General features: G+C 40.4%; 1 protein-coding gene across 5 annotated transcripts in view; it reads left to right on the top strand.

Moving 5' to 3' along the window:
- The window catches only part of LOC133116674 (sodium channel protein type 2 subunit alpha-like), a 39351-nt gene extending 18989 nt beyond the window's left edge, over positions 1 to 20362 (top strand). For 4 of the 5 annotated variants that reach the window (XM_061226516.1, XM_061226517.1, XM_061226518.1 and 1 more), the window contains exons 15-26: positions 27 to 398; positions 930 to 1388; positions 4747 to 4870; positions 6610 to 6764; positions 7422 to 7595; positions 8017 to 8139; positions 14340 to 14618; positions 15423 to 15476; positions 15779 to 15916; positions 16546 to 16650; positions 16834 to 17104; positions 17270 to 20362. In XM_061226516.1, the coding sequence (XP_061082500.1) occupies positions 27 to 398; positions 930 to 1388; positions 4747 to 4870; positions 6610 to 6764; positions 7422 to 7595; positions 8017 to 8139; positions 14340 to 14618; positions 15423 to 15476; positions 15779 to 15916; positions 16546 to 16650; positions 16834 to 17104; positions 17270 to 18363 (3348 nt within the window). In that variant the 3' untranslated portion in view covers positions 18364 to 20362. The remainder of the gene's footprint in view (positions 1 to 26; positions 399 to 929; positions 1389 to 4746; positions 4871 to 6609; positions 6765 to 7421; positions 7596 to 8016; positions 8140 to 14339; positions 14619 to 15422; positions 15477 to 15778; positions 15917 to 16545; positions 16651 to 16833; positions 17105 to 17269) is intronic. The other variant, XM_061226519.1, reaches the window with a different exon arrangement.
- The last annotated feature ends 6728 nt before the right edge of the window (positions 20363 to 27090 follow it).

Raw genomic sequence — 27090 nt, 5'->3', positions numbered from 1 at the left:
AATGCTAATGATTTACATATTTGCAGCTGAGGGTGTTCAAATTGGCCAAGTCCTGGCCCACACTCAACATGCTGATCAAGATTATCGGCAACTCCGTGGGTGCACTGGGAAACCTGACACTCGTGCTGGCTATCATCATCTTCATATTTGCTGTGGTTGGCATGCAGCTTTTTGGGAGGTTCTACAAGAATCGTTTCTGTCCTAACGCAACTAGCAGTGATGACCCCCCCTGCAGGATGCCTCGATGGCACATGTCGGACTTCTTCCACTCGTTCCTGGTGGTTTTCCGGGTGCTGTGCGGGGAGTGGATCGAGAATATGTGGGAATGCATGAACGTGGCTGGCACGACCAAGTGCATCATTGTCTTCATGATGGTCATGGTCATAGGAAACTTAGTGGTACGTTTTCATTACTTTTCTGAAACGTTGGTTGAAATTTCTTTTTTTTTAAACATTGTTACGAGACCATTGTAAATCCCTTCCCATCCCTTCCTACCTTCGAAAACTACTTTTCACCGAAGTATGGACACTGTGTATAGTCGTGCAAAGTGTCAGCCAAAGTGGTCAGTATTTTAAAGCTGTTTTTAGCCACCAACAATAATGTTAAGTCTCGCTAAAGAAATGTAACTAGAGTAGAACCTCAGAAAGCCTGTATTGTGTAAATTGCTCTATTTCAACATCATTCCGAATGACCTTCATTCCCACTGTATTGGGGACTTTCAGGCTCTACTGCCTGTAGTTGGTTGCAGAACAAATGCTACATTCTGTGGTTTGAATTAATTATATAAGGGAATGTGTTAGGGTCACGTTGTGGACTCTAACAATATCACAAAATGTGGTTTACTTATGAAGAATGACATTATAAAAATCCACAAGTTTCTCCATCTAATTTGTGGTTATACTGTGTCCCGCTCTTTCCCTCTGGAGCAGGTTCTGAACCTGTTCCTGGCCTTGCTGCTCAGCTCGTTCAGTGCGGACAACCTGGCCGCCACAGAGGACGACACTGAGATGAACAACCTGCAGATCGCAGTGGGCCGAATCCAGCAGGGCATCGGCACCATGAAGGCCTGGGTGCGACGCTTCTTCCAGAGGTTGTGTGGGAGGCCAGAGAAGACCGTGGAGGCCAAGCCCCCTGAGGAGCTCCACGACAGTACAGAGAACTGCATCGCCAACCATACCACCACAGTGGAGCTCACTAAGGACCCCACCTACCTGAAGGAGGACAATGGCTACCCTGGCCTCATGGGCAACAGCGTGGGGAAGTACCCCAGCGATGACGTCTTTGTCAACAACCATGACCTCACCATCTCCGTGCCCATAGCCGTCGGAGAGTCTGAGGACATTGATGACTTCAGCAGTGAATTCTCAGACATGGAGGACAGCAAGGAGGTAGATTAGCATTTTTCTTCGCTTATATTTGTCCATATCCTAACCTGGCTTTAATATTTTTTAAACCAGTTATGTTGAATTTATGAATTATGTGAAAGACAAAATCAGTCCTCATTGCAATTATTGCTGCTAAAGGTGGTGCAACCAGTTAAGTTTTTCACAGTGGTGATATGGGTAATAGTAATTTGTTGAAATTAATTAATGAAATGGTCATTAATGGTCCCATCTGGCGCACCTGTGTTTTAGTTTAGGTCCTGATACAAAAAACAGTCTCTATCCAGTTTTACATGTCCATTCTCCAATGCTTCTCATGAGCTTTCCCAAGAACAGGCTGTTTTAGTGACTGTGTCTTTAAGGCTCATTGAGATCAATGAACCTCTGTTCTGATTTGCTGGCTAGCTCCAATGAACTGACCACCATCCATGCTCGAGTGCTTGGATTTGTTCTGGGCCATGCTGAAGTAAAAATGCGCACTTCACGAAAGTCCAAATGGGTCATTTAAATGTGCATTTTCTTCAGACCAATCATGTGGATTTATTTAAGGACTGTGAGTTTTGATACTTTCACAGTGTTTTTATAGCACCTTCAACTCCTTTACAATCATCACAAGGGAAATGTAATTTTCCACAATACTAGACCTTTAAAAAATGTTTTTTTTTGTTTACTCAGATTCCCTTTGCCTAATGTGAATTACATTTTGTCTCAGGATCTGAAATCATTCAGTATGATAAATATGCAATAATAGTGAAAACCAGGAAGGGCACAAATACTTTTTCACAGCACAGTAAAGGTATTAGTACTGGGCATACAGTAGTAAAAATAGATTAGTAATGGAAAACCTGCAGTTTATATTACTGATCTCACTATTTGGGACAGCTCTGTGTATACTGTGTATATTTTGGATCTTAAATTTTTTTTTGAAGTGACATATACTCCTTTCTTACTGAAACAAATCAGACTTTCCATTGACACAGAACTGCAGCTATACCTATTGCTCCTCTCTGCCAATTCTGGCGGCACGTTCCCATACAGGTGTCAAACTTTCACTTCCCATACCTCAGGCTCTGAAATGAGGTGTTTCTCACAGATTTTTCATATTTATGGATAAAATGCTAGTCATTTGGGAGACAATAAGAAGGCAATACACAAAGTGTCCAAAAATTTTTCATTTACTTCAACTGTTGGGGTAAATTTGACCCCAAATATAAAAGCGGTCATAAACTCTTAACATAATAGGAGGGTTAATGCATTGGTCATGAACAATAAGTAGTCTGAGTCAGGCTGAAGAGGCAGAGGTGCCCTGCTCAGCAGTTGACTGTTGCTCCTCCTTGATGTGTTTTTTGATGGGAGGAACTACAGTACTCTTAATTTGCAGTGCCATGTTTATCCTTCTAGCACTTTCCTTGGTGGATAGCTTTCAGTTTCTCCGTAAATTACGGACAAATGTTCTTTATGACAAGGTCATTTGCAACGCTTTCATTTTTGAGAGTGCAATAGATAGTATGTTTGTTCTAGTAGTGACATTCAGACAGGTTATGCTTGTGCTGTGTGTACACATGCATATTGATGTCTATCTATATATTAAAGTGCTTTTTAAGGTTGCTGTTATTTATATGGCAGAACCCTGCTTGGATAATATAATATAATAATAATGTTCTTCATGTTAAATGGGCCTAACAGCACCAATGTTTATTTTTCAGGAATGTGTGTTTATTGTTTCATTCTTTGTAATGAAAACAGATAGGATTCAATGCTATTTGATAGGTTACCTCACTTAACTTTATTTGATCGTTGTTTCAGCTTTTCTCAGAAGCTCTCAAGGTTTTCAGTGAGGAGACTTGTAAGATTATTTTACTTCAAAACTAACCATCAGGATTACCAACATTATCTATTGAAAAGCAAAACTTTTCAATGTATTGCTTGCTTACATTTGTGTCCATTATCAATTATAATTTTCCACTCAATATGCATTTTATATGTTCCACTCTTATCATTTTACTAGTGTCACATCACTGTAATATAAAATGCTTTATGATTCCTCAGTGTCACTATTTCCAGTTAATTTATTTATTTTGTTGATCGTTTATTGGACTTCATAGCCCAACATATAGCAAGCATGTAAGGCATAACAAATTTGATTGAAGCAGAGAAATGGATTTTACTTTAATCCATTGGAAAATCCATTTCAGGATCTCTTCGGACTTTAAAATGTTAAAATGTTAAAATGCTTCATTTCCTGAATAAAATTTTATATTATTAGAATGTATACATTCAGCTTTTGTACATTGGGAAAAAAAGGGAATTTAAGTATTTTTGATTTATTTATCAAGACCTCTGCTTCTGGAAGTGAATGGCAGATTATAAAACTTGTACCTCTCATGATCCTTTAAAGGAGTAACATGGTGGTTGAATATGACACTTGCCAGTTGTCTTTAGGCAACAATAAAACAAATTCTCAGAATTTGTTTATTATTCAGTCATTTAAATTTATTTTAAAACTTTTTTTTCTAAGCCTATAAAAGTTCACTCAAACATGGTAATGAGAACTGTCGATTAGCTATGACGTGCCCTTACTTTCCTGTAGGCCAGCGGTGCAAACTGTGGGTCAGGAGTTAGAGGGGAGGGATAAGGGGAGTGGTTACCCTCACGTCACATACTACTAGGAGAACATTCTCAACCGGTTGAAAATAGGACGATAAATTTAAAGCACTTACTTCTCCAAAACTAAAGAACGGATATATTTAATACTTTTAATACCTGTTCCTTCAATGGCCTCTTGTGCAGTATTGCAAAACAGTGTGACTAACCACCATGTTACTCCTTTAAACATTACATTAGAAACATTCTAAGACAGTTTATCTCAGTGTCTATGTTATACTGTTATGATTATGCTGTCATTCCCTATTGTGCATTAATTGTCCCCCATGGAAGCCAATGTAAAGGCACTTTCTAGGATGGCATCTAAGGCTAAACAATAGGCCACCATAAAGAAATGCATACATTTGTGTTTTGATGCTTGCAAAGGAAATGGGAAATGGCACACATTTTCTCTAGATCACAGGTTTCAACTATTTTCACAAAATCACCCATAATGCACTGTCAGAAATGAAAAGTGCGTGAAAAGTGCCTAAAAAGATACACATGCTTGTCACTGGACCGGTACCCTGTAGGTACATAAAATTGTCCCCCGAACCAGCAATATATAATTAACATGTACCTGTTTCCCCCCCAAAGAGAACTCTGAAAGAGAACATAGCTGTACTTTCACGGTACATTTCTGAGAGTGTGGGGGCATGGTGTACAGGTCTCTGCCACTGCGCCAGGGCCTCTCAGCGCTGTGGTCTCTCTCCCTTGGCAGAAAGACTCCCAGCTCAGCTCCCTAGAGGGCAGCACGGTGGACATCAGGCTCCCGGATGATGGTGGGGAATCTCTGGACATGGTGCAGGAGGAGGCGGAGGAACCGGAGGCCTGCTTCACCGAGGGTAAAGTGCTTTATTTAGTAAGCTATCTGACGCTTTTATCCTTATAGTCGATTAGACTAGGTAGGGGACAATCCCCCCTGGAGCACTGTGGGGTTCAAGAGGTGTGCGGATCTTATCTTGACTACACTGGCAACCTTCCGGGTCCCAGTCATGTACCTTAGTTACAAGCTTTCCCAGGCAAAGCATCCACACAAATACAAAGGACCACCCTGTGGAAATGTACAAATAAAGTGTCACTAGCAGATATTGATATGTCTTTGCAAAATTGAACACTGATACTCGGAAAGTACTTTTCAATATGTCATGGAAGTCCCCCAAATAAGCTCACAAACAAGTGAGAATTAAATTAAAATTAGTTTCCATTGACAAAAAAAATGAAAACACACATCTTGCGGAATGGCATACTAAAGATGAATGAAAAGTAATCTCTTGTGCAAAATAAACCTCAGCTTTAATGATTTTTTGACAGGCACTTTATTAGTTAAGAGTCAGATGGAGCTTAAGTTGAGCTGAGTTGTCAGAGGGTATTTTTTGCATGACCACAGCTTGTTTCAATGTCCCCTGAGAAATGTTGTGCCTTTATTCTTGGCAAGATCCCTTTCTAGCAGTTTCCATTCAAGAATGGTAACATATCGTGCTATCTTCTACAGACAGGTTGTTACAGGTTGTTTTATTTTCTTTCAGAAAGCCATTATTGAAACACTTTTAAATGATTTATGGACAAATGAGAGTCTATTTAAAAAATAGAAACCATTCCTCTAAATTATTTAAATAAAAATTTGACTAATCTCGAAGTTCTGAATAGTCCCCATTTGGGTCACAGCGGCATGGGCCTGGGAAGGTCTGCTGCAGACACACACACTCACACATGCACACAGACACACATACAGACATACACGCACACACACATACTAAAAACACACGCACACACGCACACAGACACACATACAGACATACACGCACACAAACATACTATTGACACACATACACACACACACATACAGACATACACGCACACACACATACTATAAACACACACGCACACACGCACACAAACATACACTGCCAGGTGCACTGATATGTCTTTTGTTGCTTGGAACATTGCCATATAGATTTCCAGCGACACTAATCTAATCTCCAAAAGAGTTTACAGTGGGATGGGATTGGTTCTTTTTTGCAGTATTAAGAAACAATATCGCCGAATGTACATCTTAGAAATAACATGCCAAATATTCTGACCATAAGGGTATCCTCATACAGTATAGGAATGGTTGATCAGACCAAAATCAAGCTGTGCTTTGGGAAATTATTTTGGGTGCATGTTTACTTCATGGCAGCACTGTATTTAGTTCCTGAGAGGAAGAAGCGGGGCATTGTGGGAGATAAGGTGGAGAGTGATGTGTTAAGGTGACAGCCATGTTTACTCTGTTGGCCATCAGGGTCCCCCAGCTCTCCTTTACCCAGGGGCAGAGGTCAGCCCAATCCCTACCCCCCAAATCTAGTACATAGTTCATATTCCCCCAGTGTACCTATGTGAATCAGCAGGTCCCAGCCCTGTTCCTGGAAATCAACCACCCTGCAGGTTTTCACTCCGACCCTAACAAAGCAACCTCTAACCCTAACCTCACTCAACAGCTTGAGATCCAGTCCAGCTGCTTTTTTAATTTCCTGGCATTCTGAAATAATATCCTTTGGAATATATCAGTAACAAAATAAGTATTGGTTATTATTGGTTTCAGGCTGTGTTCAAAGGTTCCCGTGCTGTCAGGTGAACATCAACGAGGGGAAGGGGAAGATATGGTGGAACTTGAGGAGGACGTGCTTCAAGATTGTAGAGCATAACTGGTTTGAGAGTTTCATCATCTTCATGATACTTTTGAGCAGCGGGGCACTGGTGAGTAGAATGGAGCAGATGTTAAGGGGATAGTTTTGTATCAGAACGGTTCCGTGTTTAACTTTGCGCTCAGCTACGTATTGGTGTTATTCTTTGTTTCTTTAGTCCAGAGATTCAGAGAGAACACCTCCAGATGCTGGTCTTTCATTTCCCCTGTAATTGCAATTCCTGCAGTGTAACGAGCCGTTAATTGCTCTTAGGCACTGCCAATGTCTAGTGAAAGACACTTTCAGGCTCAAGCCTTCATTCTCAGCTCGGTGTTATGTGGCAAATTTCTATTAAGAACAGTCTATTTCGTGAATTGATGCATTTCTAAACTAACTACAGTTGGTGAAATCGGCATGGTCCTAAATTTTGGATGTGTGGATGTTTTCTAATCAAAGCTGAACAATTTTTGGGAGAACAGTTGGCTGGAATGAAGTCCTATATTCTGTGGAAGGTGCCCAGGCACAGTTTGAGCACCCTTGCTATAATTATAAGGTAGTATCAATACTATATATTTTTAAAAGTATGTCCTGAGGCCTATTGCGATTGAACCATTTCATTTTGTGTGCCTGTGGCCATCAGCCTAAAAATGCAACAGTAAGGCATTTTATTCACTAATTTAATACAGTATTCCAATCACAGTCATGAAAATGTACTTTTGGGTTTAAACAGGCATTTGAAGATATTTACATTGAGCGGTGGACAACTCTTAAAGCCATCCTAGAGTATGCAGACAAAGTGTTCACCTTCATCTTCATCCTCGAGATGCTGCTGAAATGGGTAGCCTATGGATTTGCAAAATACTTCACCAATGCCTGGTGCTGGCTGGACTTCCTGATTGTTGATGTATGTACCATTAGTTAAGTTTTAAACATTGAAACAGTTTGTAGCCACTGTCATGTGTGGAATTACATTTACTTCAAGATGACTATTTGTCAAAGCTACGCTTGAAAGTTGGCCCATTGAATTTTATTCACTTGAGATTATTTTTATTGTATTGTGTAAGTCCTATAGCAATTTCATGAGCATATCATTTTATTTTCACTGCTGAAATTGATGAAGCCATTGTAGGCAGAGCCGGTTCAATCCATACTGTTAGCCAAAAGGGCAGCCGCCTATGCCAAGAAAAAAAAAAACATTTTCTTTCCCAAAATAAAAATACCTGTCCAAGATAGTCTGTGGTCAAACCACCCCCTGGACTGCAATCGCTGAACATCAGTCCATCTGTCTCTGGTGTTTGTGTTTAGCTGATGTCTCTTCTCCTCAGGTCTCCCTGGTCAGTTTGGTAGCCAATGCACTGAACGTCGCAGAGCTGGGCCCCATTAAGTCCCTGAGGACTCTGCGAGCTCTCAGGCCTCTGAGAGCCCTGTCGCGGTTTGAGGGAATGAGGGTAAGATTCACCACAGGCATCTCCATTACTGTACACCCTCACTGATGTACACTGCCCGCCTTCTCACTACACTTTAGGTGGGGGTTACAGAGCACGTATAATAAAGTGGAGCCCACAGCACAGCTATAAGAACAATGACAGTGATCAGGGATCACTTTCAGAGCGATTATTTTCCTGCTGTGTCAACGATAGAAACACTGATAGCCAATCAGAATCCATCAGAATTGACAGGGAGTCACGTTTAGGCAGATGACATAGCCGAGAGAGGATTTACAGAATGCTTTCGTTCATCAGTGCAGATGCTCACATCATTATTGCTATGGCTATAGATATCGTTATAGTTCTAGGTGTGGACGGAGCTGAAAGGCTTCATACATATGTAGGCAGAGATATAGGGAGATAAATGACTTATTTACTCATAAGAATGCATAAACAATCTTAAACATTTCAATATAATGTGTTTTGCTGTACGACATGAAGTAGAGGACCAACAAGCCCCTAGCTGTGCCAATATCCATAATGTTGAATGGCTTGTTCCATATCACTTTTATAATTTGCGTCCCTTTGCAGATATTCACAGATGAAAGTAGGATAAGAAGATTTTAGGTGCATCTAATTTAAGCCAATGCTGTGTCACTAAGCGTCCGTAGTTACATTTATGAACATATCTGGTATCACTCAGAATCTTATGTTCAGTCTACAGTGAAAATTGAAAAATGTAAAATTGATCCATTTGAACAACAGCAAAGAACCATGTGAAGAAACCAGCTTGGCTTCTTTGTTTGGCTTCTAATCTAGCCGCCATAACACCTACCACTTCGCCAAAGGTACCTTTGGCGCAGAGAGGGGTGTCTAAAACCAGAGTCCCTCTCTTTGTCTGGGAACTGAGCCAGATTAAACCAGAGGTGGCGGTTAATGGCCACAGCTGTGCAGAAGATATACACTGTCTGAGAGACAGGTCTGTAACTCTACATAGCTCTACAATATCCTCAGGGTCGAAGCTAGTAGCCAACTTCAGACCAGCTCCATACTCAACATGATTTGACCAGCTCAAGCAATGTTTTACCAGCTGGTAGCTGGTAACTCCAAGATGGTCATAGTTGAATTTTATGCCAGGGAATTCACTTAGCAATTTAGCTAAGTACCTCTGAAGCAACACTGTGTTGTTACTAGTGCACACTGCATGTCCAGATATGCTTTCTCAGTGAGCATAGCAGTCCCCCTGGATGGCCTTGGTGGCAAAGAGGGCTTACCTCCAAGCATCACTTGAGAAGGGGGTGAGAGGTTATACCACCATCTTGTACATTAAAAGCCAGCAACTTTAAGACTTGGCCTTTTACTAGATATTATTTTATCCTTGTATCCTTTCTTCAACTCAAGTATAAATACTTTCACCACCCCGCCCCAAACTAAAGTGTTACGAAAAAAATATCCTTTTATATATGCATACAGTTTGCATCCAGATGCACCTCAGTGTCTCCCTGGCCCACTTCTGCTGTTAGTTCACACTAGGGATAGACTGAGTATAACAGAATTGCTAATCAAACCCATTCTCACTGTGTGTGCCCCACTGAGGACTTGCATTAGCTAATGTAGTGAGGGTCTAGGAGTGTCCCAGGGGTGACCTTTAGGCGTACTGACATAGCAGAAGCCCTCCAGCCTGTCCTGGGTCTGCAATGCATCTGTCTACTGTAGCTAAGATAAATAACATAATTCAGATAATTCATGTAAATTAGATAATTAAGACTCTTCACTAAAGAGTCTCTGTCACTTCCTCAATGTTTATCAGGCAAGTTTCAGATATTACTACATAATAAGGGTACTTAATACAGTGGAGCTCGGCAAAGTATTGCACAGTGCTTAAGATGTAGACATGACAATTTTGAACACAATACCAAATCAAGTAAATATCTGGCAAACCAACTCAAGCGGAACAAAGACAAATCTCTCATCTCAGTCATAAAGAACTCAGCAGGGGAACCCGTGACCACACCCACTGAGATTAACAATACATTCCGGGAATTTTACAACAAATTATATACCTCGGATCATGAACCAAATTTAGTAGATACCCACTCCTTTCTTAACCATGTAGACCTACCTCGTCTTAATGAAAAATTAGCAGTTGAACTAGATGCACCCCTAACACTGGAAGAATTCTATAAAGCAATTAACCAGATGCCTAACAATAAAGCACCAGGACCTGATGGTTTCCCAGCTGAGTTCTTTAAGCACTTCTGGAACACAATCTCACCACTCTTCTTCAGAATGACAGTTGACATCAAACTAAACTCAAAAATACCACCGCATATGAACACAGCCCTCCTCTCAGTATTACTGAAGCCTGATAAAGACCCAACCCTATGTTCCAGCTACCGCCCCCTATCGCTCATCAACACCGATCTCAAAATTATCAGTAAAGCACTAGCCACCCAAATTGAAATGGCTACCCCATCACTAATCCATCCAGATCAAACCTGATTTATCAAAGGAAGACACTCTTCAAACAATATGCGTAGACTTTTCAATTTAATTCATACATCAAATCAAAACAAAACTAAAACAATAATCGCTTCACTAGATGCAGAAAAGGCATTTGACAGAGTAAATTGGGCATTCCTGTTTAAAACACTCAACAAATTTGGCTTTGGAGAATCGTTTATTCACTGGATAAAAATATTATATAATTCACCAATATTTCTACTAACGGACTAACGGACTAACATCACAGAGTTTCACACTGCACAGAGGGACCAGGTAAGGATGCCCACTCTCACCAGCTTTATTCACCTTGTTTATTGAACCACTAGCTGCTGCAATACGTCAAAAAGATAAAATAAAGGGAATCCATACCCCCTCTACACACCACAAAATCAGCCTTTACGCAGACGACATATTGCTCTACCTACAAGACCCATCAAACTCCCTGCATGAGGTCATCAGTCTCATTAACTCATTCTCTCAAATTTCCGACTATGCTATAAATTGGACAAAATCAACCATTTTACCCATAAATAATGCCGTCTGGAATGCTACATCTCAGAACTCTCCCCTCACCTCCACTAGCAATATCAAATATCTGGGTATAAATATTTCCACCAAGCTGTCAGAGTTGTTCCTCCTTAATTTCATTCCGTTAATAAATACAATTGAAGATGATTTAAACCGTTGGACAAACTTACCACTATCTCTAATTGGCAGAATAGCAACTGTAAAAATGACCATACTACCAAAAATTGAATGATTCCAACCCAGCCCACCACAAAATGGTTTAGTTCATTAAACACCATCACAACTAAATTCTATTGGAAAAATAAAACGCCCCGGATCAAACTTTCTACCTTAGAGAAACTCAAAACTCAAGGAGGACTGGAAGCCCCAAACTTTTATCAATACTATTTGGCAAACCAGCTAAACTACATCACAAACTGGATTCATCCCAACCAACAGGACAACCCATGGATAGAAATAGAACAATCAGAATGTAAAGAAATTTCCATCTCCGATCTACCATTCCGTTCGGCACGGATGGTGCAGTGGGTAGCACTGCCCCCTCACAGCAAGGAGGTCCTGGGTTCGAATCCCCGTCGGCTGGGGCCTCTCTGTGCGGAGTTTGCATGTTCTCCCCGTGTCTGCGTGGGTTTCCTCCGGGTACTCCGGTTTCCTCCCACAGTCCAAAGACATGCACGTTAGGCTGATTGGAGAGTCTAAATTGCCCGTAGGTATGAGTGTGTGAGTGAATGGTGTGTCTGCCCTGCGATAGACTGGCGACCTGTCCAGGGTGTATTCCTGCCTTTCGCCCAATGTATGCTGGGATAGGCTCCAGCCCCCCTGCGACCCTGATCAGGATAAGCGGGTTCAGATAATGGATGGATGGATGGATGGATGGATGGATCTACCATTCCTCAGTGCCTCTATAAAACGCCACAACTGCTTCAACAACTCGGAATGCCTGGTGGAAAATTAACAAAATCTTTAAATTCACAATGACCCCATGCAAATACACTCCAATATGGCACAATCCTGACTTCTTGATTAACAAAACATCACTCTCCTTCACCTCATGGAAACAAAAAGGTATCACACATCTTCAACACATCTTTCAGGATGGCACCTTCATCACCTTCCAGGATTTGTCCATAAGTATAATATTGGGAAAGAGAAATACCTCCAGTACTTTCAATTAAAATCTGTTTTAAAATATAAAATGAAAATAATGAACAACTACTTACAACCACCTCCACTAATGGATGAAATGAATAAAATAATCAACACCAAAAAAATTATCTCCAAATTATACAAACTAATATCAACCACAGACCTAACAATATCCCTCCCCATCCAAGCCTGGGAAAAAGACTTATCACTCAGCTACAATTCAGACTTCTGGACTCAAATCTGTAGGAACACCTTCACGATGACCACCAATACTAACCTGCAACTAATACAATACAAGGTCATTCATAGAACTCATATCACTCACCAAAAGATGTTTAAAATGGGATTTGTGGACTCAGACACTTGCACTCACTGCTCTTTGAATACCCCAGATAATTACTTCCACTCGACCTGGCTCTGCTCACCAACTCACCATTTCTGGAAACAAGTCATAAACCAAATATCTCTCATTATGAGCTGTAGCATTCCACTCTGTCCATCCCTCTGTCTACTAGGCTTGCTTGCTTGCTTGCTGCTGTCCATCGTTGCCGAAGATGACGTCACTTCCTTGGGGTGAGTGGTGGAGTGTTGTGGCTACCACTGCTGACGGCGGTGCCATTGAAGATGGCTATGAAGCCCAATCCTCGATCCACATGCCCTGCCACAGCTGGGGCATGTGAGGGCTGAGTCTAGAGATGCTAGGGGTTGTTGCGCATGGTAATGCCTGCGCTGTCATTGTGCTTCTCTCTGGAATGTGCGTTTTGATTCTAGTAGGGCGACGCCAGACTTCACGGAGGTAGTCCAGACATGGCGGTCCATAGCAGTTGCTTCAAGATCCCCTGGCTTTATTCCGCATTTCTTGAGCATGTCCTTGAGATTATCTTTGAACCTCCGTTTTTGTCCTCCAGGGTTCCTGCTGTCTACTAGGAGACCTCTCAACAATCAACCCACCAAATCAAAATACCATACCTATACTCATTGCCCTAGCTATCGCCAAGAAAACCATCCTCTTAAACTGGAAAACAAGACACAAAATAAACACAACACATTGGTCTAATCTACTCAAAGAACACATATCCATGGAACACACCACCACCAGCGCCAAAGCTCACACATGGCAAACCTATCCAACATATACTCACATACTCTAGAAACACTATCCATGCAATGCCATATCCTAATCCAACCCATCCATTTTTCTTTTATTTTCTTTTATTTTTTCCTCATCGTTACTTTTATTACTATTACTTTTTCTCCTCTTCTCTCCCTTTTTCCATACTATCCATTCAAGGCTCCAATCCACAACCACCCACTTGTCCACTTGTCTGTCTGTCTGTTCATCTTCCTGTCTATCTGCCCCTTGGTCTGCGTGTTCATATGTACACACAAGTCACTCTTTCCACACTTCTTCTTTTTATTATTATTCTTTATTTATTTTCTTTTTTTTCCATTTATTGTTATTTTTAGTGACTGTCTGTTTTGTTTTACCCTCCCCTCAAAGGCTTCATACTGTTTTCTTCCTTCCCTCTCTCCCTCCCCCCCCCTCTCTCTCTCTGAAATTTACCACTGTATATATGTTTGTTTTTGTATTATTAAAAATGAAGTTGACCTCCCAAGAGGGGGGGGGGATAAAAAAAAAGATGTATCATGATATTATATTATTATATTGATGGGATATTATGAATTATACAATGGAGCACTTATAGGGACACATTACCATATTTCCAGATTTTGGCTTTACTATATTTTATCATAACCAATGAACATGTTGAAAGGAAATAAACATTTTATTATGACTAGTAAGACTTTCATTACCATATGTGGGTATTGTTCAGACCTGGTTCAATTGTTTTGGATTGAAATACTCTTCTACATTTCACCGAGCTTGTCTGGTGTATTGGAATTCATGAAATACTCTCAAAGTGCAAACCTTGCCTTCTGGTTCGATTGCACCAGGCAAAATCTTTTACTATAAAAAATAAATAAATAATTTAAAACAATTCCATATTTGACCCAGACCGGTGTTGTATATTTCTGTGCAGGTTGTTGTCAACGCCCTTGTTGGAGCGATCCCCTCCATCATGAACGTGCTCCTGGTCTGCCTCATCTTCTGGCTAATATTCAGCATCATGGGTGTCAACCTCTTCGCTGGGAAGTACTACCACTGTATCAACACCACTACGGACGTTCCATTTGAAATAGACGTTGTGAACAACGACACTCAATGTCGAGCCTTGGAGCAGACGGGAAGTGCTCGTTGGAGGAATGATAAGATCAACTTTGACAATGTTGCAGCTGGATACCTGGCCTTACTGCAAGTGGTGAGTCCTGTATATACACTACCTAATGGAGATTGCACTTCAGAGATTAACCACGCTGTTGCTTCAAATCTATCTTTGGAAAATCTGGCTATGTGTGCTGTATTTGCCTTTCCTTCTGGCTTCTGTGGGTGTGTCGACCATTTTGCAGAAAATTGTCTTTCACTGTAGTTCAGCGACATTGCTGCACGTATAATTGATTAAAACTAACTGCTTTTAAATTGATGTGGAAGATACTTTGGTTGATGTGCCGTAATAGCTTAGCAAGCCATTTGGATTTTTGCTAAATGGAACTATCAGAAGAAAAATGTATCACTGTGGTCAATGTTTTCCAGTAACTGATGTGCACTCACATACATTTTGGAAGTGCCACATTGATCGTACTTTCTTAGCCATTAGCAAGGGAATAGTTTTCTTTATTTTCTGAAAAATTTCCTAAAAAATGATTTTTATTTGGGGTCAAGCATGACAGGTGCATAGACACCCTATTGCCTATAATTTTATTTAACCACTGTGCATTCGGTTGGCTCTCCCTTTGAAAGGGTTTTGCGTTGAAACACGGGGCAGATTGATCATTTAAATCATCAATCATCGGAAGTGCTCTTCTCCCTCCACCTACATGTTGAATGGAACCACCTACACTAGACTTGCTAACAAGAATCAGGATTATTTCGCAAAAGGGATCAACCTCAAAACATGCTTAACATGCTTAATGAATGTAAACTATCCAAATAAACCTCCAAAGGCAAGCAAGGTACAATATGGTTGGGGAGAACAACACATTTATCTTTCTCCTCATGCTTTTAGGCAACTTTCAAAGGTTGGATGCCAATCATGTATTCAGCTGTGGATTCCCGTAAGGTACGTGTTCTTGCAGATATGTAATGCACTTTAGACATGAATTAATGTGATATAGTCAATAGGAAATTTGGAAGGGTATACATGGAAACTATTACTGGCCCCAGAATCGACCCTTGAGGAACCCCACAATTAATTTACACATAAGTGAACACAAAATCCCCAACATCCTCTGTGAAATTAGATCTTTTTAATATGAAGATGAGTGACTCTTTGCAGGAAAATTATATTTTTATGTTTATAATTATTATGTTTTAAAATGTGTTCATGCTTGTAATTGATTGTATTTTCTTTATGTATTTTAGCGGCGTGAACAACCCGATTATGAATATAGCCGGAACATGTACATCTACTTTGTTGTATTCATCATTTTTGGAGCCTTTTTCACTCTGAATCTTTTTATTGGTGTTATCATTGACAACTTCAATCAGCAAAAAAGAAAGATAAGTATTTTGTTTTGCTCATTGGAAAAGAAGAAATCTGGGGGGTGTGTGCCATTGCCTAGGAAATAATGTACATTGTGAGAATATCTTCAGTCTAAACTAGCTTAATATTTTAACTAGATTTATTTAAGATTAAATAAAGTTAGCTCAGTCTCCATTTGAACTACATCTAATGTTAGCAGGTAACGTTTTTAGTTCTAAGTCTCAGTTACACATCTAGCATGTACCGGTAAGCCATTTATTATTTATTTAGTTTAGCCATCATGAAATGGTTTGGGTACAGTGTCCCGAAGCAGGCTGCGGGACATTCGCTACTTTAATACTTAGCCAGCAGTTTCAGGCAAATCAACATGTAGGCTATTTACTTGTTTGTTCATGCCCTCTACCCTGCATAGGAAGGCAACTGTCTTCATCCAAAGAGCAGGAGAAGTGAACTCAAGTCATGGCAGCCAATCTTTAAATTGACTGTAGATAGGGTGCAAAATTCAATCTCCATGGCAATTCAGAAGGAGGAGTCCCTGTTTTTTGTGACAGCATTTCATTGAACCTCTCACAATTGAGCACTGCAGTATTAAAATCAATGTAGTTCCAGCAAACCTGTGTTTATAACTGTTTTTTCCCTTCTTTACTTTGGAGGTCAGGATATCTTCATGACAGAGGAGCAGAAAAAATACTACAATGCAATGAAGAAGCTTGGATCTAAGAAACCGCAAAAGCCTATTCCAAGGCCTGCAGTATGTAATCGTGCCCATATGTCATATTAGTTAACATGAGGGCCATATTCATAATGGTCATTTTAAGTAAAATGAATTATTAAAGTAATTATGAATAAAATATTGAAATTATCTTTCATTCATTCTAATTAATCTTGATAAGTTGTGGTGTGTTGCTTCATGGGTTTGTATCTGTCCTTCCAGAACAAGTTACAAGGATTTGTCTTTGACCTCATTATGAAGCAAGCATTCGACATTTTTATAATGGCACTCATAATACTCAACATGATCACCATGATGGTGGAAACGGATGAACAGACTGAGAAGATGAAGAAAAACCTTTACAAGATTAATGTAGTCTTCATCATCCTTTTCACCGCAGAGTGTCTGCTGAAGATGTTTTCTCTTCGTCATTATTTCTTCACCATTGGTTGGAATGTATTTGACTTTGTAGTGGTCATTGTGTCAATAATCGGTAAGAAACCATATTGGGCATGTTTTTCAGTTCACACTGCATTTTTTCCAATTTTATTTTTCCACTGAAGTGATGAAACAAATGTTAGTTCCTAAAGTAAATGTGTAATGCGTGGAAATTCGAAAACATGTTAGCGAGTCTCTAATTGCCTTTGTTTCATTCCAGGTATGTTTCTTTCAGACGTGATCGAAAAGTATTTTGTCTCACCGACGTTATTCAGAGTCATTCGACTAGCGAGAATCGGACGTGTCCTACGTCTCATAAAGGGCGCCAAGGGAATCCGAACACTTCTGTTTGCTTTGATGATGTCACTTCCTGCGCTGTTCAACATTGGTCTACTGCTTTTTTTAGTCATGTTTATCTATGCCATTTTTGGCATGTCTAACTTTGCCTTTGTGAAGAGGGGGGACGGAATCGATGACATGTTCAACTTTGAAACGTTCGGCAACAGCATCCTCTGCCTGTTCCAGATCACGACGTCGGCAGGCTGGGACGGCCTCCTGTCCCCCATTCTCAACAAGCGAGAGCCTGACTGCGACAGTAATTATGTGCACGCCGGCAGCAAGATCAAGGGAAACTGTGGAAACCCCACGGTGGGGATCGCCTTCTTTGTGAGCTACATCATCATAAGCTTTCTGATCGTGGTGAACATGTACATCGCCGTCATCCTGGAGAACTTCAGCGTGGCCACGGAGGAGAGCAGCGAGCCCCTGAGCGAGGACGACTTCGAGATGTTCTATGAGGTGTGGGAGAGGTTCGACCCTCAGGCCTCGCAGTTCATTGGCTACGACAAGCTCTCGGACTTCTCCGACTCGCTGGCCCCCCCGCTGCGCATACCCAAGCCCAATACCCTCCAGCTCATGGCGATGGACCTGCCCATGGTCAACGGTGAACGCATCCACTGCCTGGACATCCTGTTCGCCTTCACCAAGCGCGTCCTCGGGGAGGACGGCGAGATGGACGGCCTCCGCGGGCAGATGGAGGAGCGCTTCATGGCCTCCAACCCCTCCAAGGTATCCTACGAGCCCATCACCACCACCCTCCGCCGCAAGCAAGAGGAGAGCTCCGCCACCATCATACAGAGGGCCTACAGACGCTACCGCTTCCTGCGGCCCACCACGGTGTCTGCCCCGACGGCCGGCCCCCCCTCGTACGACAGCGTCATAAACCTCGACAAAGACAAATACGAGGAAGACAAGACAGAGAAAGAGGACAAAGGCAAAGATGTGTGGGAGGATGGGAATACCAAGGACGATTGAGAGGAGAATTCGGTTTTCAGTCAAGTTCTGTGGCAAATTGTTTACAGCCTTCCAGGGTGGCCCATTTGTGTGAAAAGACTGTTCGTCTGCATAATTATGCCAAAGTGATAGTGACTGCTTGCATCTAAATTGAAGGTCTGTGCCTACCGATGCTGCGATATCTGACACTAAACTGCTAAATTTGAATGTAGACGTACACATGTAAGAATACTGTTAGTTGTTAACACATCTGTGCATCTGTCAGACACTGTGTCTTGCATTGCAATGCAATTGCATATAATAACTGTTACCTTGGTTACAGATGATTCAAAAATATTTATCTGATGCTTTTATCCGAAGGAACTTACAGTTGATTAGGCTAAATGGGGGGTAATCATCCCTGGAGCCATGTGAGGTTAAGGGCTTTGTTCACTTGCCCAACAGTTGATCTTATTGTGACTACTCTGGGGTTTGAACCACCAACCTTCTAGGTCCCTGTCATCTTAGCCATTAGGCTATGAGGCCCAATTTTTGTATATTATGACAAAATAGTTTTTTGGTTAAATGGGGAGTGAGGGTTTGAAGACTATACACTGCTATCTAGTAGCAATCCAATTCTGAAATGTGTAAATATTCAGCTCTGAGTTAACCCCCAGCACTTCAACTTTAGCTGTATGTCATAGCTCATTTCCTTTCTATTTGGTTTGTCAGTTGAATCGTTGAATTTTCCAAGCAAGCTGCCATTAATGTACTATCTGCCTAGAATGGTTCATAGAAAAGCCCTGTATGAGAAGTGGCTAGTTTCTGTGCTTCCACCGAACCTTAATGGAACAAATGGGTTGCTGATAAGCGCTTTAAAGGTTACTGTAACAGAAATTTGTATGATCGCATCAACAAAACCATTGAAAATGTGTTTTGGGGACTACAAAGCCTTTTTCTTCAAAGATGTATTTTTTGGCATGGAAGCATGCATACCTATAGTCTTGCATGAAGGACCAAAAGGACCAAACTGTCATATGAGGGAGTTTGCTTGAGTATTTCAATTTCGCTCTCAGCATTTGAGGTGCTCATCAGCTTTGGCCATCTATCCAACAGTATTTGCAGCGATTACATACAATCATACCTACTGTCCAAGATTGTTTCAGTTCAACCAGCAGTTTCCCCAGACAAAATGCATACTATCTTTCTCTTTTCACTCAGGAGTTTGTGTGATAAAGCAAATGTCCTTGACATAGTATACCTGTGTCAGCTATATATCAGCTCTTCTAGTGTATGGCTTAATGTGATATTGTTTATCTTGTGCATGGATCTCTGGGCTTTATTATCTCCCCTTTCTCAACAGGCTTTGGATCCACAGAGATGAAATGTATTAGTGCTAAGCAGTTTCATTTAAATAAATGAACATTTTTACCATTTTTGGAACAATTTTTTAAAAACGTGAATCAGACGGAAGTCTTTATTTTCTTGTCCTTGCAGCCATTTCTTTTCCTCAAGAATTAAAAAATCTTCAGTGGCATCATACTTTGTTTTATTTATTTTAGTAAGTACTGTAAATGTATATATATTTCTTTATTTTTGTAAGGGCAGTACTGTAAATATGGGATCATAGGTACTTGAGGATCCACTGCAGTTCTTTTCAGTGGGTAATTTCCATTAAAGATTGGAGTGAGGTCTGGAACTCAGTTTTGTTGCATACTTCTTTTGGTATATTTTCTTGTATTTAAACTGGGGTCAGTTGACTGTGGAGGTGAATGAGTAGGTGTGATTAGTTACATATTCAGCAGATAATCATTGATGCCTTTATGTATTTGTTCATATTTGACGAGGTCTTCTAGATCTATATTGGTATATTGCATGCAGGATTTTTCTATAACCTTATCTAATGATACCACATTTGAAGTTTTGATTGCCATAATGTCTGTTCAGTGTTGCTATTATTTCTGTATTGGTAGATACTATTGAAATAACATAGATTTGCATAATAGGCAATGGGTAATATCCAATAAAATGGTTGAAACCAAAATAATGTCTTTGTATTCAAGTACATTACATTGAACTGTGTAAATGAAACAAATGGCTGATTGATGTCGGTTACAGGTATTGTTTTACGGCTCTGATCTGGCCATGTGAAGCTTTGATGCATATGCATGTTCCAAGTCTCCTGTCATCTACAGTGCAGTCCGTAAGTATTTCGACAGTGTTAAAATTTGTGTTAATTTGGCTTTGTACTCCTGCACATTGGATTTGAAATTAAACAGTGAATATGCAGTTAAAGTGCAGACTGGGGGTCTATGTATAAAAATGAATACAGTCATTCCTACATGTATCAGCCAATATGGATGTAAATACCCTCAAATTAAAGGTGACAGTCTGTAACTCATGTTCATTGTTTCATTCAAATGAAACCAAAACCAAAATAACAGAAATTGTACCACTGTCCAAATACTTATTAACTGAACTGTATATAAAATGTCCTTTTGATCTTTTGTATGTCTGCCAGATGAAAAGGCCTCTGAAAATGAATATTTCCAGATATAAATATGCTATCAGGAGAAATGATCCACAGTCTCCTGTAGGCATGCACTTTTGTATTGCCAGCCATACCGTAGCCATGCCCAAATACATGGGAATAGAGGAAGTGTTGAGAAACATAAAACAAATCCTATGTTATTATTCAGGGAAGGTAGCACCAGGAGATCTTAATAAAGAACTTAATAACTTTGCAATAATCTTTCAGATCTCATGCATGCTGAAGAAGGCTTATCAGCCATTGTTTTTGCCCCATTCAGAAATAAGAAAGCAGTCGCATGTTTTTTGCTATTGAAGTTTGAGAGGTGGGTATACACAACACAATAGTCCTTTCTTCAGTAACTTCATGAATAACCTGACAGTTATGTATGTGTCTACAGTGTCTACTGTGATTGGCTGCTGCAATCAGTCATTGCTCCTAGGCTATGCATTTTTCTGTCTTACTTTGTCGTGTTTCATGTTTCATTTTTTATTTTATTTGTTTTTTATTGTTTTATTGCTACTGCTCTGGGGTGAGTTTTCCAATAGCGATGTCTTTAAAATGTACAACAACATGCCTATTATTATTACATATGTAAATTTAGTACACTGGATTAAAGTCGTTAAGAAAGCGGAAAGTTTCTCTAAATGTTTTATTCATTATATACATATTTCCAGTGTGGGCATGAAAACATGTAGTGTCTACTAAACATACTGCAGACTGCGTGACATATTCCCCATGCTATTCTCCAACGGAGTGGCACAGAAGTGTCGTAAGATGCCTGCGCTCGTGATAAAAAGCCACTGCCTCTATGTTCTGTCAGACCTTGATTGGACCCAAAGATGACGACTGAAAATGTATGGTAAAATTCCTGAGATGTCTGCTCACACAACAACCCAGAAATGTAGGCTATATTTAAGTACACAACACTGAGAGAATACTTTGCCTACTCAACCAATTTCTCATCCAGTGTACACACAGTCTGCATTCAGGGGTACATTGTGCACTAATATAAATATATATTTAGGAGACGGTATTTTGTGGTAGTGGAGTATGTTTTTGGACATGGCCGTGCTTTGAGAAACTCACCCCCCTGTACACCGTATAGCGGACTTGACTTGCTGAATAATTGATTGTGTCATGATGATTGCAATTAAATGTTCTGGCACATTACATTTGCGGTAACTGCCACACACTGGGAGTGATGGGAATGATGATTGTTACCAACGGAAAGCATTTCCTGACCAGAGCGTTTCCTGTGCTGTGCTCCCTGTTCGCCATTCCAGCCCTCCCCCGGAAAGGCTCTGCAAATTAGGATAAATTATATACGTTACTCTATTCCTATGTGTACTTTTTGTTTATATATTTTGGCCAAATAAAAAAAATCTTTTGAGTTGAAGGTTGAGTCACTGGACAATGAACAGAGAAAAGGGAAAGACAAGCAAAAGAAAAAGGCAAGAAAAAGAATAGCCTGTTGTCACTGTTATCATCGTCATCATGGCCATTATCCTTCTGTGTGTGTGTTTACAGGGCCACGCCCTGTTCCTCCCTCTCAGGCTTTCTTTCCTTCTCCTGTTTCCAAGGAGACCCCATGAACGGTTGGGAAATGGGCATGCCGCTATGTTTTGCAATTATACAGGGTCTCGATTTTGCTGCAGATTAAAATTGCTTGAGCGATTATTACCCCAATACAACTTCTATCAACAGAGTTGTAAGAAGTAAGAGTTCCTCCCTGTTACCAACCAAGATGTTGGAGTTTTATGGGCAGCTTAGTATAGGTAATGCTTAGAAATAAATGTGAAAATTAGGCACTGATAGACCTAGTTCTTTCTTTTTTGGAGATTGGCCAACTTCATTTTTTCAAGTGACTTTATATTTTCTCTAAGAAATAGCCCATTTTTATTTCTTTGTATTTGAAGTGTGGAACAACTGAAATTGTAAAATTGTCATCCTTAAAAGAGTACATGAAATAATAAAATATTATCAACAAATAATGATAAATAGTATTTATCCATTTAATATTTGTAGTCTCGTAAGAATAACCTGACAATGCGCTCCCTCGCCAAATCCATCCATCCATCCATCCACCCATCCATTATCTTAACCCACTTATCCTGAACAGGGTCACAGGGGGGCTGGAGCCGATCCCAGCATACATTGGGCGAAAGGCAGGAATACACCCTGGACAGGTCGCCAGTCCATCACAGGGCACCCACACCATTCACTCACACCTATGGGCAATTTAGACTCTCCAATCAGCCTGACCTGTATGTCTTTGGACTGTGGGAGGAAACCGGAGTACCCAGAGGAAACCCACACAAACACGGGGAGAACATGCAAGCTCCGCACAGAGAGGCCCCAGCCGACGGGGATTCGAACCCAGGACCTCCTTGCTGTGAGGCGGCAGTGCTACCCACTGCACCATCCGTGCCACCCGTCTTTGTATCTTTACTTTATCTATTTTCTTATATTTAAAGAAATGCACAACTACTGCAGCGTGTACCAAGGAGAAACTTTTTTTTTTTTTTTCAGGAAGATTTTAAGAAAATTCAAAATGGAGGAAAATCCATCATGGCAGCAGTTATGAATACTAACCAAATTTGTTTTCCAGGCCCAGCCGCATCTTCTGGTATAATGACTACGTCACACTGTAGGGAGAACCAGCCCTCTGAAAATCACCAATATTTCCTGGAACCTTTGGTGCTTGGGACCCTAAAAATCCAGCGGCTGAAATAAATTAAACAGGTGGCATTGCAAAATGTAATATAATACTCTACTGTTATGTGGGAGTAGGTGTCAGGGCATGCCATGCATGTACATGAGAGACTGCGAGTGGCCCTAGTAAACTTCAGCTGCCTCTTGATAGATGCATCATAGCCATTACAAACAGTGACTAATTGTATCGGCTCCTGTCCCCAGTGGCTATCCCAGCGTAATTGCAGAAGGCATTAGGCACAGAGTGTGTCTCTTTCCAGTTATCCCTTTTTACGACTCTTCCGCTCTCCTTTCAGCTAGGCCACAACGAGCATTACCATCGCCGCAGAGGCAACACCGCTTCACTTAGAGTGTCCATTTCTCATGGACACCCTCAAATCAAACGAGCACTCAGCGGTAAACGCCCCGTCCTCTGAAAGGGGAATTAATGCCTGTTAAACGGTACTAAGTACGAAATGGTACTCTCGTTCTCTCTCACTTTCTCACACTCCCCCCCTCTCTCTCTCTATCTCTAGTAGTTGTGGTCTCCCTCTCTCAATTTCCTTTCAATTCAAAATACATGACTGCTACATGAATACTGATTTGAACATATAAATATTTCTACAGCATATTTGACAGATAATATGCAGTACTGACAGAAAATATACAAAAATCTGTCACGGAAGTTGGCCGTTAAAGGTAAGTTGATTCAGGATTAAGGAAGTAATTTGCAAAAATATATTTTTCCCTTATGTGGGCGTATCTGCCATGTTGAGTGAAAGTTCAGCTCTGTCTCAACCTCCTGAAATGGAGTCTGCTCTCAGGACGGCTAATTCTGCTGGTGTCAGCCTGTCTCTATTTTGTCTGTATTTAAATTTTTTTCTCTGTGGTTAGATAGGCTGCCACAGTGTATTTTCCTTTTCTTTCCCAGGCAACCTGCCAATGTGCTTTCTTTTCATTTGTTGTCTGTGTATGTACGTGTGTGTGTGTGTGTGTGTGTGTGTGTGTGTGCATATGAGCACCCCAATGTGTATTGTCATTGTGCTGATGCTGTGTTATAATTTGGTTGATTAGTATGTATTGGTGGAGTATGGTTGGCCTTAAGGCTGTTTCAAGTTAGCAGGAATTAGTGAATTCATCCTCACATCCAACTTCATAGTGAATGTATTTAAGTGGAACTGACTAGAACTGACCTTTCACTCACATCAGTAAAAACATTTTTTGGCACAGTATCACAATAACTGTGCACATTGATTTGGTGAATAATTATGACTATTCCTTTGCTACCCAAAATATATTATTAAAGGATATAAGTATTATTTTAAGATAAAAAAAGTAAACATCAATAAGATATGCTAAATTGATTTTTGAAAGTTTGGAATAGGTAACAAATTATGTGGGATGAAGTGAAATCTGGATGTCACAAAATATTGTTGACATTTTGAGGATTTGTCATGTAACTGTAATGAAATTTCTCCGCCATATTTCTCCCACACCACCATATAGTATTATTACAGGTTTGAATGCCAAGGGGTCCAATGATTTTGAATATCATATCTTAATTGCTAAATCTACTTTAAATGTTTATAATGGCGTTGAGTGGCTTTAGTGCTTTCAACTTATTCACAACCAAATCATCTGCAAGTGATACTTTTGAGGTAATTTAATTTATCTGATAAGTGAGACAAGGGCTTGCATTTTCCAGCATTACTGCAAATTCATCAATGTAAATGTAGAATAATAATGATGAGGCAAGCTGCCTGCTAGTCACATTTAATGTCCCTGATTGGAGAATTTAGTCAGTTTCCTGGTCTTAACTGCTTAGTGGTTTCCTGTGTACATCAGTTTATTATATTATATGCCTCCCCCCCACCCCTTGCACTGGCATCAGTGATGCCTGAATGAGTCAAACACTTGTACAAATACAAATACATGAATATGCAAGGAAGTAGAGAATTAGGGTATACAATGTAGAGTGCAGATAGATGTGCTATGATTGGTAAGAATGAATAAAACTTTTAAGATACTGTGCTGATTATGGTTGACGCTCCATCATTTCGTAGCCTTATTTAGACAAAATGGGTTTATTGCTTTTTTTTTTGTCGTTGCTGCTGTGGTTGTTGTTGTTGCTATTGTTGTTATTTATATAATCATTGAGGTGTAATTTGAAAAGGTGAGTTTTGGGACATTTGAGGAAGGCAGCCAATGAATGCTCACTGATTGGGGAAGGTCATTCAACCAATCGGGGACGAGGGTGTTGAAGTGGCGGGGCCTATTAGCCAAAGGATGCTGAACCGAGAGGTCTGGTTGTCTCAGTACATGAAGATGTGAACATTATATAATGCGCATAGGGAAGGACAGTGCTGTTTCAGCTCAGTACATGCCAGTGTGGGAGATGTGCTAGTGTGAATTCAATGCCCACAGCACACCAGAATCAAGGAAAGGGTGTTTAAAAAAGAGCCATGCCCTGTGTGAATTTCCGCAGGGCGAGAAACCAGGCGGGCGGTGGTGTACTGGTCCAGTTGCAGTGGCCAGAGGACACAGCCCAGTAAGCTGGCCAGTAAGGCATTACAGTGGTCCAGACGAGACATCACACAGGCTTGTATCAGTAGCTGTGTAGTCTCCTGAGTGAAAAAGGGGTCGATTCTCCTCTCCTGCAACTTACCGGTTTCAGATGTCAGGAAAATACCCCACACACACGCAGTTTCAGATTGACAGTTTTAGATTGACACTCAAAAATTCATAATTTTCTCACTCTCATTTTTTTCTCTCTCACTACCTCCTTGTTCTCTCTCTCTCCCTCCCTCTCTATCTCTCTCTCTCTCCCATTTTGTGATTTACAATGGGATTGAAATTATGATTGCATTTCAGCTGTAATTAGCAGCAAATTAATATTGGCTGCATATGGGTTTAATTGAATTTAGTTAATTTAAAATATATATATATCAAACACCCATATCACCCATGTGAAAAAGTAATTGCCCCAATAACTGCAAACAAACACTTCCTAAAATTTGGTATCAGTTGGTATTAGAATTAATTGAGACAAATTCATACAATAGGTTGTTGAGCATTGAGCAGGTCCTGAAATTTGATTGTGTTCAAGTCAGGACTTTGACTAGGCCACTCCAAAATTTTCTTTTCAGTCATTATCTCCCTTTGAAGATAATGGCTATCAACGTGGTTTGGTAGAGTCCCAGAGCCTTAGAAATAGCTTTGTAACCCTTTCCAGACTGATATATTTCAACAACTTTTTTTCTCATCTCATCTGGAATTCTGCTTTCTTAGGTGTATATGTTTTAGATTGTTCCTTATTGAGCAATACACACCAAGTCTACAGAATACATTGTACAGCTTAAAACATGCTAGGATGAATTTGTACTGGAATATAATTTGTTTCAGTCTCTAGGCAAATTCCTGTGGGTTTAATCAAATTATTTATGTGGGAGGGTAATGTTTGTGTCTGTCTGCTTTATAAATGTCAATCCATGCATTCACAGACAGCATTTACAGCAGACTTTATGGTCCACAGTTGCCACATGTGG

Source organism: Conger conger, chromosome 17 (genome assembly GCF_963514075.1).
Source record: "Conger conger chromosome 17, fConCon1.1, whole genome shotgun sequence".
Lineage (NCBI taxonomy): Eukaryota > Metazoa > Chordata > Actinopteri > Anguilliformes > Congridae > Conger > Conger conger.
Note: the sequence above shows the minus strand (reverse complement) of the source record. Positions and strands in the feature narration are given on the sequence as shown.